The sequence below is a fragment of the Syngnathus typhle genome, linkage group LG5 (genome assembly GCF_033458585.1).
Source record: "Syngnathus typhle isolate RoL2023-S1 ecotype Sweden linkage group LG5, RoL_Styp_1.0, whole genome shotgun sequence".
In the NCBI taxonomy this organism is placed as follows: domain Eukaryota; kingdom Metazoa; phylum Chordata; class Actinopteri; order Syngnathiformes; family Syngnathidae; genus Syngnathus; species Syngnathus typhle.
Window position 1 is genome coordinate 10,134,875 of NC_083742.1, and position 20,225 is coordinate 10,155,099.

At 42.4% G+C, this 20,225-nt stretch overlaps 2 protein-coding genes across 2 annotated transcripts; one reads left to right on the plus strand and one right to left on the minus strand.

The window, feature by feature from the left end:
- Nucleotides 1-215: 215 nt before the first annotated feature.
- Nucleotides 216-5,964, plus strand: pold2 (polymerase (DNA directed), delta 2, regulatory subunit). Its single transcript, XM_061278486.1, has 11 exons — nt 216-368; nt 478-710; nt 998-1,119; nt 1,468-1,591; nt 1,667-1,781; nt 2,041-2,239; nt 2,760-2,840; nt 2,930-3,087; nt 5,004-5,131; nt 5,204-5,305; nt 5,404-5,964. Exons 2-11 carry the CDS (start codon nt 488-490, stop codon nt 5,562-5,564), a joined length of 1,413 nt encoding a protein of 470 aa, XP_061134470.1. The 5' UTR covers nt 216-368; nt 478-487; the 3' UTR covers nt 5,565-5,964.
- Nucleotides 5,696-17,090, minus strand: aebp1b (AE binding protein 1b). The gene is made up of 22 exons (XM_061278485.1): nt 16,718-17,090; nt 14,635-14,802; nt 14,493-14,555; nt 13,635-14,261; nt 12,671-12,745; nt 12,104-12,169; nt 11,825-11,908; nt 10,465-10,536; nt 10,248-10,357; nt 9,903-10,042; nt 9,732-9,816; nt 9,500-9,644; nt 9,340-9,428; nt 8,984-9,107; nt 8,637-8,833; nt 8,388-8,564; nt 8,153-8,313; nt 7,583-8,079; nt 7,339-7,478; nt 6,957-7,056; nt 6,710-6,876; nt 5,696-6,632 (listed from the first exon to the last, which is right to left on the minus strand). Exons 1-22 carry the CDS (start codon nt 16,920-16,922, stop codon nt 6,252-6,254), a joined length of 3,873 nt encoding a protein of 1,290 aa, XP_061134469.1. The 5' UTR covers nt 16,923-17,090; the 3' UTR covers nt 5,696-6,251.
- Nucleotides 17,091-20,225: the final 3,135 nt, after the last annotated feature.

Below are 20,225 nucleotides of genomic sequence, written 5' to 3' on the forward strand. Positions count from 1 at the left end.
CGGAAAGACGTCAAACAGAAATGTTCCTAAGGAAAGACTCTCTACTTAGTCTACAACTCCTTCCAAAATCACAATTCACTTATTTAATAATTATGTATAATAACATTTGTTTTGGTGTGGAAATACACTGCATCCTAACTTTAAGCGCTGCATTTTTTCAGGTAATACCAGAAAGAATTGTGTTGTACAAGGCCAATGTGATTAGTTAGCCATTGGCGGTTGCGTGACATTAATCTCCATAGTTACAAAACATCTCTAGTGGAGCGGGCATTTCGCGGGTAGTTCTCAAACTTGCGCAGCAATAACAAACGTCTCCACTGAATTTAAAGAGATTTGGTTTTTAAGTCTTATATTACAAGACGACTAAGGTAAGAGATGCCAAGTTACATTCTTGAAAATAGTCTCATTCGAAAGCGTTCTGTTATTTTTTCGTTTGCAAACCTCATTGCTTTGCTAACACCGATTTAACTTCATTAGGAGAACCATCATGTTCTCCGACCTGAGCGCGCGGAAAGACGGCTCCTCTCTTCTGTGCCATCCTGCCGAAGACCTGGCACCCGTGTTTGAGAGAGCTTCCACGGCCTACACTCCATGCTCGGAGCGCTTCGGAGTCGGAGAACGGAGTTTCAGTCGTCAGTATGCTCATATATATTCAGCGCGACTCTTGCAGATGAAACCTTTACTCACGGCAAAAGCTCAACAAAAGTGGGGTATGTGTTACATGACTCAATGCACTAGCACATACACTGCAATGTTTCTCAATATATATTCAGCCAATTTAGATATTTTACATTAGAACATAATCTTACGACATACCAAACAAAAATATTACCAAAACTGGTTGCACAGTTAATTAAGTACCATTTGTCATGAAGCAGAAGAGTATTTAAATGATTGATGAACCAAGATACATTAGTTGCACAATATCTCAGAGCACACATCTATGAAGCATGCAGTGTGATTAGTGTAATAAGTGCCCTTTTTTTTTTGTTGGTAGGATCAAATGTTCCTTCCCGGGAACTCTGTGATCTTCAGACAGGTGAACAGTGTTGCATTGTGGGAACTTTGTTCAAGCGTATGGACTTGCAGCCATCCATCCTAAAAGAGATAAGTGAGGAGGTTAGCAGTACCGTACATCAAATAACCACTAGCTACATCTGGGTAGTATTCCTAGCACCTCACATTTTATCTTAAGCACTTATTTCAAAATTGATTGAATTATTTTTCCCTGATAATTATGGACACAGCACCCCAACAATAACACCCTAAAAAGTTCGTTCGAGGTTTATTTTAATGTAGAAACAAAAAAAAAAGAATGATTAAGAAATAATCCCGTTTTGTAGTAAGGCAAATATCCAAATGAATGAATAGTCTCTGGATGAAATGTATAAACCAGATGCAGATCTAAAGAGCTTCAAGTCATTGTTGTTTGTCATGACTCATTTTTCTCTATCTTGTTGTCTCCAGCACAACCTGTTGCCCCAGCCTCCACGAGTCAAATACATCAGTGACAATGATGAGCTGATTCTGGAAGATGAGCTGCAGAGGATCAAACTGGAGGGCAAAATTGACAGAGATAGGTGTGTCACAGGTAAGGGATTTTGTTTCACTTTGCTCGATGTCATACAAACGAATCAAGTACCTCATCGATTGCTGTTTTCTGCAGGCAGTGTTATCGCTGTCTATGGAGCTGAGAGGAATGACGGGAAGTTTACAGTGGAGGACTTCTGCACAGCTGATCTCCCTGCACAGACTGTGAGACCTGCCCTTAATGCTGATCGGTAAACACACAGAAAAATACTCAAATCCAGTTTTAAGCCGTCTGTGCAAAGATAAACGTGAAATGCTACTCAGCAATTCAGCCGTGTTGATCAGTGTGCGGAGTTCTGCATCTACTTTTTGTTTGTTGTCTGCAGCATGCAACTAGTTTAGCTTTGACTCCAAACGTTGACTCGCATTGCAACAACACTGACGTCGTTTGGCTTGCCTTGGATGATACTGCTTTGGTCTGTCCATTGATGTGTTGGTTTTTCTTTCCAGATTTTTGCTGCTCGTGTCAGGGCTGGGTCTCGGTAGTAGTCATGCAGACAGCATGCTGGGCCTACAACTACTGGTTGACATGGTAACAGGTCAGCTCGGTGACCAGGGGGAGCAGAGCGGAGCGGCGACAATATCAAGGGTCTTGCTGGCGGGAAACCTCCTCAGTCAAAGCACACAGGACAAGGATGCCGCAACCAAGGTGAGTCGTGCATGAGTTGCAGCTGCACACCACGTAGCCCGCATGTGGCAAAGGCATACACTAACATCTTTGTTCTGTAAGTGGCGATATATATATATTTATTTTACACAGTTTTCTAAGTGTTAAGTGATAAAAGGCTTGGTCCGCTCTTTGTGTCACGAGACAGTTATAATGTTTTCCTCTATCAAAGTCAAAGTCTGCTTTATTGTCAATCCCTTCATATGTCAAGACACAAAGAAACCATTCCGTTTCCTCTATCCCACGGTGACGAGACATAGTACACGATAGACATACAAGTAGGTGACACAAAATAAAAACAAGAAGGCAAAAATAATAAATAATAAATAAATAATGAGTGATGAATAAATAATAAACAAATAACACAATAAATAAGAGGAGCAAAACTGAGCCAGTGTGCAGACAGCAGACAGCAAGCATAGCGCAAAGTGAAGTCTTAATACATAACGGTTTAAGTCAAGCAATTGCTGTTTTAAATATAACTTCCTGTTTGTGTGTTTAGGCAAAGTACCTGACCAAAAAGACTCAAGCTGGCAGCGTGGAGGCCATTCGCTTGTTGGATGAGCTGCTTCTGCAGTTGGTGGTGAGATTCCCTACAGCCCCCTAGTGCCCTCTTTTACTTAGAGCTGCTTGTTGACTACTGAAACGCTTTTTACTCTCCTCCCTTTCGAGGTTTCTGTTCCAGTGGATGTGATGCCCGGCCAGTATGACCCCACCAACTACACACTGCCTCAGCAGCCTCTGCACCGCTGTATGTTCCCCTTGTCCTCTGTCTACCCCACACTGCAGTTGGCATCCAACCCATACCAGGCCACAGTGGATGGAGTGAGGTGAGGAACAACAGCATGCATATACACAGACTTTCGATTTCGGTTGACAGAATGATTCATCTTCTAATAGCTCTATGAAAAGTACAAAAAATATCATTTTCAGAAAGCTATATTGCAAGAAAGCCCAGCTATATACCGATGAATGTGAACAAAAAAAGGTATACGGTGTCCCTCGCCACTTCACGCTTCTTCACCTTTCGCAAATGTGCTACTTTGCGGGTTTATAAGTGACGGGAGAACGGCCTTTAAATACACGCTGATCACGCAGGGCGTGTCTCTGAGCAATGTGTGTCACTGGGGACAAGCGTGGGAAGCACGGCAGCCAGCCTGTCACGAGCGAGGCAGGACAACCACGCGCAACACGGACTGTTCGGAAAAAAGCACTGCCCAGGAGTCGAAACATAAGCGCTGGTAGCGCGGGGCGTTCCCCTGAGCAAAGTGCGTCACTGCAGACGTGACTGAGTTCACGCGCAGGAGGTGGCACCCGGCCACACGTGAGGGAAGAAGCACCAACCGGTGCAATAGGAGTCGGGACGTGACAATATCACGTGTTGTTGTCTTATTTACTGTAAAGGTACAATACATGCACAGAACAGTGTGGATTGGGAAAGGTTTGTTGCGTATAAGAATTGAGGAAGGTTCAAAAAGGCGCGCACAGTGCAACAAGAGATCATGCACAACTATGACTCACATTGGTTTCGCTATGCATGATGTCCCCTTGGTTAGTGTAGTGCGGCATTTCTGAAGATGGACACTTTGCATTGCTTTGCAAGGTAAACCATACTTTTCATTAACTTACAATACACCCATGCCCTCTAGCGGCCAACAAGAAACAGTACGTATTGGAAATTTCGACACAGTGGTGTTTAAATTTCCAAATAATGTATATACCGTTTCTACTTTGCGGAATTTCGCTTAAGACTGGTGGTTTTGGAACGCATCTCCTGTGAAAAACGAGGGATCACTGTTGTGTATAAATAGATAAAAAAATTCAACTCAAATAATGTAACCTACAAAATAGATATAGTATGTACTTAAATTTGCAACTTGAAAGGCGTGTCATGATCTTATTTGAGTGCCATTAAAACTCTGTTGATCTTGGCAAGTTGTATGGATTCCTCTTGCCTTGAACTCACGATGAACTCTTGCGTCATGGCTGAGAAAGTTAACCAGCTTGCCCATGTCTGTCTTCATCATGCCCAGCTCAGTCTACTTACTTCCGCTGCCTGGTAGATGTAAGTTGCATGCGACTTTGACTAGACTTTGAATCAAGGAGTTGTTATGCACGCAGCGGTTTTGGGGTCAGGGGAATTGGAACTGGCCAACCACGTTTTTCTGATAAGGATCCTTGAAGCATCTGCATGTTTGTCCTCCAAATCCAAGAACGTTCAGTCTACGTCTTTCCCTGGACCAGTCGTATCTCTTCCTAAAAATGCTGATAATGAAGCCTAATCCATCTGTTTTCAGCCATTCAAGGAGGCTGTCATGTTATGCATCACTGCCCCCTCTTGACTTGACATCTCATACCCAAATCCAGAAAAAAAACCACTTGAATTTAGAGAAGTTAGAGAAGTTGATTGATGGTGTATCTCACTTGTACAAGCCTAGAATGTATGCTATGATGTTATTATTATAATAAAAAAAAGACCTCATGTGGTAGCTTGAGTTATGAAGGAAAGATATAGGTGTAAAATATAAATCTAGTTCTGATTAAAAAATTTACTAAAAATGTGTTGACCTCTAGAATGGGTGCTTACCTTGCCTATCATTCTTCACTCTTTCCAAAAGTCTGAGTTGTATTAGCTGGCATACTCTGCCCTCTGCCAATGAAAAGCATCTTTGAAAAGGTTTGGGCGTTGCTTTAGCAACCACATTTAGTAAGAATTTTCTGAAAGCTACCTTTTTCTTCCATTCAGGTTCCTGGGCACCTCGGGTCAGAATATCAGTGACATTGAGCGTTACAGCAGCATGAACAGTCATCTGGAGATTCTGGAAGAAACACTCCGATTGCGACACCTTGCTCCTACAGCTCCTGATACCCTTGGTACGACAGGCTCTTTGCACTTTGTAGAATAATCTCGACTGATTGATGCAAAATCTGTGGATTGTCTGTTAGGTTGTTACCCGTTTTACATGAAAGATCCGTTCATCTTGGAAGAGTGCCCACATGTTTACTTCAGCGGGAACGCTCCAACGTTTGGGTCAAAGCGCCTAACAGGTTTGTGTGTGTGGAATTAGGGCAAATTTACTAACCCTTCTTCTTTGCATTGCTTTAGAAATTCAGTGAGTGAATCACTAATGCTTTCACTTCACCAGGTGCTGAAGGCCAGGAAATCCTTTTGGTGACTGTGCCAACATTCCACAGCACCCAAACAGCATGTCTTGTCAACTTGCGTACTCTTGAATGCGAGCCAATCAGCTTCTCGGCCTTTTCTGCGGGTGACGACGACGACAGTGAGTTGAACGTCAGCCACTGAGGGTAGTGAAGTCAGCTCACACGTATTCAGTGGGACAGTATTGTGAGGTTTGCCTGAGTTGAACTGCATTCATCTATTGTAAAATGTGTTTTTTTCACAGAGGATGATTCTGTAAATAAGTACATCTTGAGTTTAAAAAAAAAGTTGTTTTTAATGTGCAACTGCAATAAAAAAAAAAAAGAATAACAGACTGAATAATGATGCATCATAAACAGAAAAGATCCTTATTTGTCAATGAAGAATCATATTTTCAAGTGTTATACAGTTATTGAAGAATTTAAAATGTAGATGTGAACGTTGATTACTCAAAGGTTTGTTTCCACCAAGCAGTACAGTTTGTCAGTTCTGTTCAGTTTCATTTCCTTTGTAAAAATACAAAAACACATTCATACAATACCAATTGGTGTTCTGCAATATTGTGTTTGCGACAAACTACACACTGTACATTTAATTGGCACCTTTGCATGTGAATTTTTAGAACAATTCTTCCTCATCTATGATTAAAGATGCATGGCACACTATTGAACTAATCACCGTGTTGCTGTGATGTCAAGCTATTAATGTGACAGACATATTTCCAGCATATAGTTCACTAACGTTCAACCATCGTAAACTGAACTGTAAAGCTTGGTCGAGCGGAGGATTTCTGGATTGATGTAACTCAGGTGTGAAAGCAGTGAATTTGCTTTAATAAGCATCAATTTTGTACTCATAATTGTAGTCCAGGGAGTCAGTGAAGGCACCGGGTGTCGATGATTGTCCCTCCTCTATTAACCATGAGTCGTACCAGGGTGTGGTGGTCCCAAGCGTTGTGGGAATGGTGGTAGTTGTTGGTGGCAGGGTAGTGGTTGTCGTCGTCGATTGCAACCGCATTAACCTCTGCTGCCGGAGGCGTCTAATACGGGCTATTCTGACTCTCCTCAACTGTTCCTTGCTGAGTCGGGAATTTTCCAAGACCCCAACATTGCCATCAACCACACGGCCATTGCTGTTGATAACAGGGGGCTGGACGATAGTGTTGCCATGGCTGACCAGGCGGATTGGCTTGTTGCCATGGAGAGCCAAAATCTGTGGGCAAATGGAAAAAAAATACATTATCTCCATTTGATGCCAAAGTACCACACTGTTGTCGCATGCTGACTTGCCTGTTTGATTCGGTCCCAGTTGGACTTGACCAAGTTGAAGCTGCATGTGGTCGCTCCTGACTGGTATCCCACCACACAAAGTTTGGTCAAGGAGGAGAAGCCCTCAGCTTTGGCCGTTACACGGTACTCGCCAGGATTTAGCAGCCGCCAGTAATCTCCGGTTGAAGCTACAGTGAGACAACGGGAAAAAATGTTGGCTTCAACCACAAATGTGGCCCTCGTGTGTGATTTGTGAATGTGATCTGACTTGTAGTGATGTCGTGGTTGATCCCCTCTACAGACACGGTGGCGTTTGCAAGTGGGTTGCCCTGCTCATCCTTCACGACACCTCGAATGCCACGATGAACCTATGGACAAAAAAAGTTCAGTTAGCCTCACATAAAGACATGACAATAAGACAATCTACTAGTTTAAGTAAGGCCTTTGCAACACATAGTTGGTGAACTGTGATTCGGGGGGGAAAAAACATCTAACATCTAATAGAAGCATTGCAGCCAAGAAAAATCTTACAAAATTAAAATCTTTTAGATGTAGAGCTGTGCCTTTAACAAAAGAGAATAACTCACTGGCCCTGACCACAGTTTACTTGAGAAATTCCAAATAGTCTGTTGACAGAGTATAGGTCCAACCTGCTCCATGAAGATGAGCATGGCCTCTCGGTTCTTCTCCCACTCTCGCTGCAGCTCGCTCTCATGAGGGAACTTATCACAGCCCAGGAAAATGGACAGCTCCAAGCAGTTGGTGTGCAGATAGCTAAAGTCATTCATGCCTGAGGAGGGAGAAAGAGACATTATTAGAACTTAGATCTTGTGTGCTTGCACAAAGAGTGAAAGGTGGAGATAGCAGCCATCAAAGCTGCTGGTCTCTACTTACTTCCTGTGATCGGCTTCCATTTGGCTCGATTGATGATCCCGTGCACCCCTGCGGTGACGTCCCCGTGGCAGGACCCATGATAATTCTGTGTCATAGTCAGATGTGTGGATGCGTAGGACACGGCTAACCACCTAAAGAGGGATTCATCCGCGATCTCTCGCAGATCTTCCTCGGACTCTGCATAATGGTAGCCGCCACTTCTCTCCCTATCATCCTCCTCCTCCCTGTGGTCGTAACCATGCTGGTAGCTGGGATCGTAGCCATGGTCATAGCCTTGGCCATGGTCATACCCTTGGCCTTGATCATAACCTTGGTTGTGGTCATAGCCTTGACTGTACCCGTGGTCATAACCATGTCCCTGGTCGTAGCCATGACCTTGGTCATAGCCATGCCCTCTCCACTCATGATCTGGATAGCCTCCGTTTCCCCGGTCTTGATCTGGCTCCTCCCGGTATCCATGTCCCCACTCGGTCACATCAAAGCTCTCTTCTTCATACCTGTGTGAAAATAAAATTGAATGAAGAAGATGTTTACAAAAATGATGCCCGACCATGAGTCGTAAGGTCGTACTGTCTCTTCTTGCGGCTGTGGGGCACATCCTCAGCAGGCTTTTTGGTACGTAAGCTGTCGTATGGGTAGGCCACAAATGACTCACCACCCTGAAAGTTTGCCCCCAACACAAATGGGTGGCTCTCCATCCAAGAGATGATGGCCCTGGTTTCGACAGCAACCTGGGATCATAAATGTAGGTCAGTACTTCTGATAGTGTTTAGTCCACCAGAGAAAGACCTATTGGATCACTTACCGAGCTGTTTTGTAGAAAGTTGTCGGGTATGGCAACGTGGTGGTTGGGAAATAGTTTGGGCACCATGCCTCTTTCTTCTGCATCCCACAGGATGCTGTTTAGATCTGGAAAGTTCTGGAAAATGTCAAAGCCATCATTGGTAAAGTGGCCGGTGGTCCATCCACTCAGCTCTGAGCCCTGCAGCAAGGAGAAAATTCCCATCATTCACCATTCCCAGGCATCTCCTCGAGTCATTTTCTTTTAACTCACTGCTTGAAAAGCTTCTTCATGTCCGTCAGGGTTGAGTGAGGGCACCAAGTGAATGCGTATCCCGTCCACTAGCCGTTGAGCTCGGGGGTTTCGGTCTCTGTATTCCTTGCACAAGTATTGCATGAGAAGCAGGATCATTTCCCGGCCCACCGCCTCGTTACCGTGGAGACCTGCTGTGTAGCGTATCTCCGGCTCACCTGCACAGAATGCCAGAGATTTAAAGTTGTCCATCAATGATAAAGCAATGACACAATCTGGTGTTAAACCCCAAATCAATTCCATTTAAACTACTGGAAACCTCAATTTGAACTTTTAAGATCAGACTGTTTTCTCCAAGCCATGTTTACCTATTTCATGCTCCGTTGGATTGCCTGAGATCACCATGGCCATGATGTCCAGTCCCTTGGAGCTACGGCCCAGGCTGTAGATGTTGGTAACTTGGGGGCACTCATCGTTCACTGACTTCATAAGCTGAAAAACAGATTGAAAGGCACACTACTGTTTTTTTTTTTTTCTCAACACACAACTCATTAAACCAGAATCTAGAAACTCCACACAGTTTGTCCTGTTCAGGGGCCAGCGGACTTTGGGCCAAAGGTGGCCTGCACCCTGGTTAGGATTAGGTGATTTTAATGTCACACTTATCATTAAATCACTCGTTTTAAATAGTGAAAAAGATGCTTTGCTTTAACAAGATACTCACTGAAACCATTTCTGAGTAGCTGTGATGCTTGAACTTCAGATAATCTACTGGAGTCACTTCATTTTGCCTGTACCGGGCAATATCTGGGTCTGAGTGAGCAGGAGAGAATGAAATGAATACAATGTATGTACATATGTGCATGAGTGTGTGTTATGCCCACCAGGCACTGGGCAGCCCAGAATCTCCAGTCTCATACACAGTGTGCCATTCCAGCTTTGAGGGATGATTCGAATGTAGCGGGCCACTACAGGCTCCGCCAGCTGGTTTAAGACTGGAGTGTCTTTATCACTATTTCCAAAAAAGAGCTGGAGTGAGAAAAAGGACAATGAGATGAAAGAAGTGGAATAATACATAAAATGGTAGGATTTGGGAACGTTTTCAGGTGAGCTCACCCAGTCAGCATATCCATCATGGATGGGTGTCCACTCTCTGCTGTCATTGCTGAAAGCCAGGAAGTATGATGTCACAAAGTCACTCCTGCAATGGCATAAGAGATATCCTTGAAGTGAAGGAGGTCCGTGGGTAGAGAGTGGCAAATGTTTTCACATGTTTTTGTGTCTCACTCATTCTGCGAGTCTCGACCCTGAGTTATGACTCCTGTGAACTCTGTATCAATCCGAGCGTCAACCTCGAACCAGTGAACTTTGTCCTCTGAGTTTGCGCACCATGCTCCGCCTCGAGGGTTATCTTCATCATGTGAGCCCTGGAGCCGGTGAGACAAGGACAAAGTTGCTGCAAAGTCTTTGTTGAGTTATTCATTGAACAAGTCCTTTTTTTATTTTTTATATTGCACTATCTGCACTTAATTCTTTTGCAGCATGAGTCTGATGTCTAAAGTGTGTTTCCAGACCTGAGTGGAGGTAACTGATGCCTGTGCTGTGTGCACACGCTGACTGATGTGTACCTACCTGCATGTTGAGGCGTGCCCTCTGCGGTGCAAAATCATACTGAGACGTCGAGGAGGCGGAAAGCTGGTCTGGCTCAATCCGATGGGACTCCATCCCCAGGGGAGGACATTCTGTCATAGGCGCGCACACAGCATAGAATGAATAGTCATAACAGTATGTGGGGAAAAAAAGAAAGCTCACACGATGTTTTGCAGACTGTGGACAGCACTTGACTTACTCTTTGGTTCTTTGAAGACACGTGGTCTGTTCCTGGCTCGCTCCTCGGCCTCCTTCAGTTTCTGCGCTCTCTCTGGCAGAGGTCAGAAAAACAGTCTCAAAAAAACAAATTCCACAGAATTGGTCCCAAACCTCCCCTTTCTACTCCGACCAACAAGTCATCAGGGGAATCATCAGTGTTTTTGGAAATGACTTGAGCCAAAAGTCTTCATGAGGAGAAAAGAGCAGTTGTTTTGCTCAAGTCAAACTAAATCCAAAATTAGAATTGCATTTTAAACTGGGATTTTTCAGATCTTTCCTTTTTATTTTATTCTTTTATTCTTTTTAAAGAAACACATTCTTTCACGACTCATCCCCGGTTGCTTTAGTATGTTCTATGTTACCATGGTTTCTGTTCACGTCGCCCCTCCCCTCCTGTGTTACCTCAGTCAATGTAATCAGTCACCTGCCTCTTGTTACCTTTCTTGTATTTAAGTCATGTCTGCCCCTCACTCCCGTCGGAGCGTTGATGTCTTTTTGTCGTACGTCTTTGTCGGTCGGTTCCGTTTCTGTTACCCAGTCTGTCGGGCAGTCCTGTTGATGGTTTTGTTAGGAAGTGATGTTAGTTTGCCGGTTCTATTGGTTTGCCCCAGACCAAATAGACTTTTGGGCTTTTTTATTTTTTTTCTGGGATTTCTCTTACCACATTTGCACCTGTTTTATGTAGGGAACATGCAATGAATCTTTATCAGCATTTTTCTTAAGATTTTTGGAGATTTGTAGAAAAAAGAAAAAGAACGTTTGCTTGGTGACCCCCCCTGAAATATAGATACTTGATGCCCTGTTTGCTTGTAACGTTTTATGTTTGACAATTTCAGACACAGTATCCAATTCTGGATGTGAGAGCTGACCGTATTGCTCAAGGTTCAAGGTCAGTGTTCCATTCTGCTACATTATAATAAACTTTTTCCACTTTAAAATGCCTCATATAAATTAATTATCAATTACCTATCTAAACTTGGAGTGACCCCCACTCTGGAGTCATTTCAAATATGATGAGCAAGAACTTTACCAATTTTGGTGCCTTTATCACCAAACGAACACTATTTTAGCAATGCCACCGCTACCAAGCTCGATCCACTGAAGTCATGTAACAAATTATGGGGGAAAACCTTTTTGGTTAAATGCATAAAAGGCCATTTACATAGTGGCAAATCACATCTGTATTCGCTTATGAGGGGAACGTGATCCAGTTGGAGGGACCATGCTGTTATCTGCTATTACTTTTGCACTTGGGTCACAGGCCATGTTCACTCTGGCAAGCGCAGTATCATATGTCAAATTGTCTGGCATGATGCTGTTAAATAAATAACAAAACTTACCTCTCTCTTCTCTCTCCCTTTCTTTTCGTGCTTGCTCTCTTTCCTTCTCCATCCATTTGTCATCAGTTTCACCTTCCTTTTTCCCTGCAAAAAAATAGAAAATGGAGGATAATTGAGCTTTATTGAACCAGTGCATCTGTGTATGCCATTAGGATTCACCAATTGGAGAAAAAGCTTATGTTTAAGCCAAGAGTTATTTGGAAAGTCACTGTCCAGACAGTGCTTCATATGAAACATTTGGTCATGGAAAGTCAGTGTGTGTGTGGGGGGGGCACATACTCATTCCGTATTCGTCGTATTCATCGTACCAATTCTCCTCGAAGGGTGGAGTATTTGTCGTCTCTTCTACAGAAAAGATAAACAAACATGAAGTTGTTTCACATTTCTTGGGATGACTCCATTTCTGTGATTTATAGAAAGTCTCAACCCGTCAACCACAACAACTGTTCTCAATTTGGATGAATATAAACACTGCCTCATTTAATAGTTCAATCTTCCGTTTAAATTTATAGGAATGATAACAAAGTTTTGATCAGCCCTCAGGCTTGAAAAAAAACCCCCCAAAAAAACACCACTATGGAAAATTTGGTCTGGGAGGCATGCAACCACGAACCACCCCCTCCTGTCTGAAAAGTAGGACAGGCTCACTTTAATGTTATTCTCATGTGTTGAATTAGTCATTATTACTCAAAGCTTTCAACCCTACAACAAACTCAGACAGAGGCAATATCGAATCTTTCTCCACGGCCAGTCTAGAGTCGAGGGCCTCGACTCCTTGTGTTCATCACATGCTGATCGACAAGTGGTCGTTTCACCTCTTTGGAATGTTTGAGTGTCAGCAGCTACCTGGTAGAGTTTCGACTTTGATCTCAGGGCTGACTTCTTCGCCATCTGGGAGTGGAGCTTTTTCTGGCACCGCGACTGCAGCAAGAAAAGATGAAATCAGAAATCCATCAACTAAAAAAAGCCTAATAAAGTCCTTGATTCCTCCAAGTTTACTTTACTTACGCTATTAAATCCGTGAGGGATTTAATAGCATTACTACTATTTGTTTCCCCAAATACTTTAGCATATTTGAGTTACTATCCTATAAAGTGCACTTGGTTATATAATAAAAGCTCAGTTTTATATATGGAAAAAGTCCTGCTGAAGTTTTAACTTACTCTTAAATTATTTATTGCAGTTACAAGAATGACAGTTATATAAATAGAACTGAACTTGTGAACGTCTTCATAAGGGGCACACATGCATCATACGTAACCTCCCTCATAGATTCTCTTTCGATCCTTGTCGTCACACTCGAGACTACGAGAGACTGAGCCAAAACAGGTTTAACTTTAACCGAGACAACCTTTTTTACCTCAGCCCCACTTAAAAGACTTGCTTCGTCAAAGTTCTCTACTTTTGGGGCTCACTGTCAAGGATGATGAATGTCATGAGTTTGACCAGGTGTAACCTTTCACGTTCATCTCCTTGTCACTGTGTGCATCGTCAGAATAGACTTGCATGTACAAGATGCTTCTGTTTCTCTGCAAATAGTTTGGCAGCCAGTCAGTTTTCACGTGTGGCAGCCAGTCAGTTTTCACGTGTGGAAACCAGTCAGGAGAAATCTCCATCTATTTCCTGTTATGGCGTTGTTTAAGATGGTCTTAAATAAACTGACATGCCCCTTATATCCATTATACCCGAACATGCCCAAAGCATTGGCCTGAATTTGAATTTTTTTTCTTCCACCATTTTGTTTACTCCCCATCCACACACACTACATTCCTTGGAAGTGACGAATAAAGAAAGAAAGAAGCAGACATACATGTGGAATCCCAGTAATCAATGTCATCTGTCCTAGTCTTCTCATCCACCTTTGGGCCGGCGGGTGTTGGGTCCACCTCTTTCCAGTAGACTTCATAGTCATCGGTCTCAGTCGGAGATGGATCGTTTTCATCTGGTTTCCAGTAGTCTTCATCTGTACCTGTTACTGGAGGTTCTTTCTCTTCTGGTTTCCAGTATTCTTCTTCAGGGTCCGTCACTGGTGGAGAGGGGTCTTTCTCGTCTGGTTTCCAGTATTCTTCTTCAGGGTCCGTCACTGGTGGAGAGGGGTCTTTCTCTTCTGGTTTCCAGTATTCTTCTTCAGGGTCCGTCACTGGTGGAGAGGGGTCTTTCTCTTCTTGTTCCCAATATTCTTCTTCTGGTTCCGTCACTGGTGGGGAGGGGACTTTTTCTTCAGGTTTCCAGTATTCTTTGTCTGTCTCTGTCACTGGGGGAGGCGGGTCTTTCTTTACTGGTTCCCAGTCAAAATCATCCTCTGTCACTGGAGCCGCTGGATCTTCCTCTTCTGGTTTCCAGTAATCGTATGGAAAATCGGTGACCTCCGAGGCTGGCCTGGATGGAGTAGGATCAGCCTCCCAGTAGTCATCTTCTGGCTTCCAGTAGTCATTCTCTGACAGGAACAAAACACAGAGACCCAATTATTTTACAGATCCCTTTATTTTATGCTACTTTTGAATAACATGCTGATAGATTACATTAATTTGAATGGTTAGACTTCTAATTGGTTTGGAATATGTAGTAAAATTTAGGGATGGGGGAGTACCCATATGCCACCCTTATTTGAAAGTTTGAAATTAAGTGTTGAGGGATGTCACTGCTGATGATGAAATGAGCAGCTTACCAATGTCAGGATAGGCGTAGTCAGTGTAAGGCTCGGGTTCTGTGGGTGGTTCGGTTGGGATAGCTGAAGGTGGCACATAGACACAAAGTCAACAACTTTCCATTTACATACGTCTCAGTACAAACTTGTCTCCGAGCTTGACCTGTTGTGGTGGGTGGAAGCGTTGTTGTTGTTTGTCTGTCCTTCTTCCTCCCTTTCTTCTCTTTGGGTTTCTTGGTGGCATTGGGATCTTTTGGCTCTTTGTTCTTTTTCTTGTCCTTTTTCTTCTTTTTGCCCTCCTGCGGTGCTCTTCTCACTCTGCCAAAATTACCTGAACATATGAATGTATGAAAATGTAGGGATTTAAAAATAATCTGGTAATGCCCAACAATAAAAGTAAACCTTTAAATTCCCTCTTTAGCAAATTATTTGTGAGCCTGTGCATTGAGTGATTTATTTTCCGCATCTTATAAAATTTCTGTAAGGGGGGTGTCTTAGTGCAGTATTTGCCAACCTTTATTAATTTATTTGACATCAAGTGGATATAAAATGTCTAAATATCTTTGTTCAGATGTCAGATTTTTGTTGTAATAAATTACATCAATATTTTAAAACATGTGCCCTTTCTCTCTCCAAGAGGGGAAAAACATATATAATACATGGGATCACTTTGTATTCAAATTTAACCAACAACATTCAAATTCGTGTTAAGGGACGCAGCACACCCACCTGCCACCATTTAAAATGCTTTTGGTATAATCCCAAATCAATTTCAGATGTTCTTGTAGGATTATCCTCACACGACACTCCCCCTAACCAAAAGAATACCGTCCCGATCGTGAACCATGGTGGTGGAAGCATGGTGTTTTGGGATCTGCTTTTTTTCAGTGGGAGCTCGGGCATTAGACAAGGTGGAGGGAATTTTGAACAGTCTAAAAAAACAGTCAGTGTTAGCAGAAAACTGTCAGGCTTCTGGTAGATGGGGTGGGGATAATGACAGGAAAAGCCTACTGTGTGTGAGTGTGTGTGTGTGTGTGTGGGGGGGAATCTGTGGCACATTTAAAGGTGGGAGGTGTATTCTTATGAACGTTTGGAAAATTTGAAAACAGCAACCATATGTTATAGTTCACAGTAATGGTGAAAAAAAGTTTTTGAAATAATAAGAATAAATTCATTCAAAAATCTGGCATTTGATCACAGGTATATTACATCCAGTTTATAGTGAAATACATTAATATTAAATGATTGCAGAATCTGAATAAATTAAGACCAAATCACTATTATTTCAGAATTACTTTTTTGGAGGAGATTATCCTGTGAGAATTTTGAAATGTATGTGCCTCGTCTCAATCAAGGTTGGAAAACCATAGTCTAGACAGCTAAACTAATTCAGAGCTCAGCAGAAGTTCATCAGTATTTCCTTCAGGCCAGAGACTGCATGCTGTTCTCAGACACTTCCATGGAAAAACTTTCTTTCCATGAGCCACACAGTTTCAGTCACACAAATCCCACCAGTTTAACAATAAATACATCACCAGCACCTCTGCGACATCTTCCCCACTGAAAGGTACAGCCATTAGTGGGAGGCATTAAGCAGCTACTTGGGCCTGATGTGTATTACATGTGAGGCTCTTCTCTTCTTCGACTCATATGTCCTGAGTGTTTAAACATGCTGAGCAAAAAGCACCAGAAGATTTGGAATGCCTTGCTCTTACTTGTCTTTGTGCTTCAAAGTAGTCAAAGCAGTCGTGATAAAGTTTTTATAAATAATTAGGATGAAATTTCGATTATCCTTAAAATCTGTTTTAGTTTCATGAAAACAAATACTCCATTTTATGAAGCGTGCAATTCATGAGACTTTATGCACAGCATTGCAGATCAATATAATTGCTCAGGGTAGTCCTTCAGGTATTTTTTGCTGGTCATGTCATACTTTTGAGTCGGTACTTGTTGCTGGGCAGAATTCCAATTGCTCACTTTTCAAGCAATGCCAAAATTGGCAGATGTCAGCCACGCACATATGTCAGCCACGCCCACTAGATTGTTTGAATGGCAAACTGGAGGAAAGTCAGTTTGACACATGCAAGACAAACGTTACACATCAATTTTGCAAAGGGATCATAAAAGTGAGGGAATGATAAAATACACATTAAATGAAAATGAATGCCATCTGCTGGATCTGGTGGGGCACTGCCCCTACTGCCCCTTGTGCAGTACCACTGGATCTACTTTCAAATGTTACTGACCTGCCTCTACTGTGGCCTCGCTGCTGATGCTCTCCACTTGGCCTTCACTATTTTGAGGCTCATCCTGAAGAAGATCCCCTTCTTGCTTGTCTCCTTCAGGGTGCATCAGGGACACAATCCCCCCAGCGCTCTCCCCTTGTCTGGGGGTCAGCAGGCAACAGAGGGCCAGCAGCGCCGCAGACAGGAGCACAGTCTGGCTTTTCATGCCTGCAGCTCTTCCTATTGGAGAATCCTTTTAATTTTCTTTGGACCTTCTTTAATCCGCAGCTTTATCTTTAGCAGTTTATCCAGCAAGTTTTATATTTGAGCCTTCCTTCCTGTGTGGAGCCCCAGAGTCAACCAGACTCAGACTGGGCTTGACAGAAGTGGAGTGGGATGGGGGTAGGGATAGCGGGGAGGGAAGGAGGTGGCTTAAACAGAGACACCCGAGAGATAGACAGCAAAGCAGACATTCAGTCAAATGAAAAGCTTCGTTTGCAAACTGCCCTGCAGCTCCGGTCAGCTGAAAAAAACCTGCGAGAGGCACGAGGATTGCCGTGACCTGCTGGACGAGTCGCAACAGGTGCGGGGCTCACCCACGCAGAAGGTGGTTGGGGGAGGCCAGGTAAAATAAAAGCTTACTGCACACTGGGGCATTTTGCACAGAAAGAAGCAGGATGAACCTCTTGTTTCATTCCATTGGAGAGCCATCAGCAAGTGCAGATGAGACTCCTCGGTCACTGAATTCCTTTTTTTTTTGGGGGGGGGGGGGTATTAGTGGGACTACAGGGATTCTGTGTGTATTTTCACAAAACCATAAATTACCAAACATCAGAGCAGGGATTTATAGTAAATGAAAACAGACACAGTTGTGAATTATTTTTTCACTACATTTAGAAATGGATGTCTGGTCTCTGTTACTCTCTCCCACCCAAGAGGCCATGTCGACTTTTACCACACTTGGGAGGTGTTGCAGCCCAAAAAAGGATTAGAACATTTGAAATGGTGTGGCTTTCTTTGCCTACATTCTCCATCTCATCTCACGACTCAAATTCTGTCTGTCACACCCGCCAATGAGACTTGACTGTATGTGGCAATTCTCAGTGAAGAAAATTAATTGGAACTTATACGTAGGAAGTCAAAGTCAAAGTCAAAGTCAGCTTTATTGTCAATCTCTCCACATGTCACAACACACAAAGAGACCGAAATTACGTTTTTCTCTATCCCACGGTGACGAGACACATAACACGATAGACATACATGTACGCGACACAATATAAAAACAAGAAGGCAAAAATTCAAACAATCAATAGTAAGAGTGATGAATAAATAATAAATAAACAGATAACACAATAAATAACGGAGCCAGCAAGCATAGCGCAAAAGTAAAAAAAACATCATAAACAAAAAGGCACAAACAATAAATAATAAGAGTAATAATAAATAATAAGAGCCAGTGTGCATTCAGACAGTTCAGACAGTAAAAGTACAGGACGCTACGTGGAGTGAAGATGGACGCAAAAAAATGCCCATGCGTGCGACCCATGAGCTACAACAGATATGGAGTGATTTTTTAAAAAGTCGTTTAAAAGACTATTTAAAGAAAACCATGTTCTTGTGCCCTGCTGCAGGAAATGGGAAGAAAATAAGCATCTGCCAATGAATGTTAATTCAAAAAGTATGACTTCTAAATTATTTCAGCTTGACTGAGTCACTCTGAGTGTTAAACAGCTGTGCTTGTTTAAAAGATTTGGGACTTGGACAGAGACAAATGTACAAAAATACTCTGTTCATACTATTGGATATTGTGATGAAAAATAAGGTATTTTGGAGTTATGAGTTTGGCCGAGAAGAATGAGGCAGATAGCAGTACATATATTGTGCTATTTATCTTGAAAATGTTTTCCTTTTTGTAGAAATAGAGACTTAAAAAAATATAGCTGCACATAATATTTCTAAAACATATTTTATCTCCTTTAGCTCCAATTTAGTCTGAAGTGTGGGTTTAAGATACTGTAGACATTGGAACAGATTGCAGAAAATAACAGTCTGCTCTAGCCGAGCTAAACAATGAGTGATATAATGAAAGCAGCTGCAGCCAGCGATGAAGTGAAAACTAGCACGAATGTACACCAAGCAAATCATCATCCAAGTATTTCAAATTGGGCATCAACACTCCTCGAATAACAGTCATTATTTTGAAAGCACTGAACTCAAAAAATCAAGCGACGCTGCTAGCGTTCTGATGTCCCATTTGCACTTTTAAGACGTTTATTTGTGGTCATGTGCATGTGCATAGAGCTGCTGGCTTGGTGTCGTGAGTGGAGTCTCAGCATCTAGCAGGCAGGAAACAATGACATCAGGAAGAGAGCAGGAGGGAGGACGGAGGAGGGGGTGTATGAGTGAGAGAAAAGTATAGTAATCCAGCAGGCTCACTAGGTGCAAATGGAAACAGGTTTAGAAATCTCCATTTTGTAATATCGTGTTCATTCCCTCTATATACAAAGATGTACTCTAGCAGATACGTACCTGAAGCATGAATCCTCTCCATTAGATTGTTGAATTTTGAGTTTCTCAGGAATACAAATCCCACCAAATACACTGTATGAACTCAAGATTGAAAAAGAAAACCTCATTAAAGTGCAGGAATTGTAGCGTAGAACAGCAATATGTTATGGAAGTGATTTTGACTAGGATGAAGATAAATGCCTGAAATATTTTTCCATGCTGTGTGTGCAATGATTCAGCAGGTCAACCACAGCTCAGTCATCTGGTCCTGGTGTTTGATTAAGCACAGATGTAGAAGCATACGACACACAGATTCCTATGGAAGCACACTAACTTCATGACCCAGCACCAAAATCCCCCTTCCTTAGACTGCAAAATATTATATTGCAATTGGGGGAGGGGTCTGTAAAAATGCATAGGAAGCACTATTGAGCGCAAACTTATAGGGAGTCTGAGTCATTTGTTTCCTCAGTGACAATCTGACAAACCTTGAACTGTTACCGATACTTTAAACTGTGTTCAAACAGCATCAGTGGAGCAATGTGATTAGCTTCACAGGAACTTCCATGAATCAATTCAGTCCACAGTCAAAAGAGAAATCAATGATGGCTAAAATGTCTCTTTCAAAGAGCAGACAAATGTTACATGGAAACTTTAAAAAAACACTCAAATCAATACCGTACATTAAGTAGCTTTGCAGACAGTAATATGCATTACCAACCACATATATATATAATATATAAAAAATGTGTGATTTGATTATATTTGACTTATATTTGACTAAAATTGTTCTCAGCTTTGCTTCAGTTGTGGTTGTATCAAACATTGCCCTCTAGCGGTTAAACTAAAGCACATCAAGAAAGGCTTGCCCGTAGATTAAATTTAGTTGTGATTACACCTCACAAAAAAAACTGTAATCATAGGTACTGTTTTAAAGCTCTAAATATTGCGTTTTCAGTCAAATCTAGCTCATTTTCTCTGAAAATATTGTTTAGTCAGAACTGAGAACAATGGCGAGTGT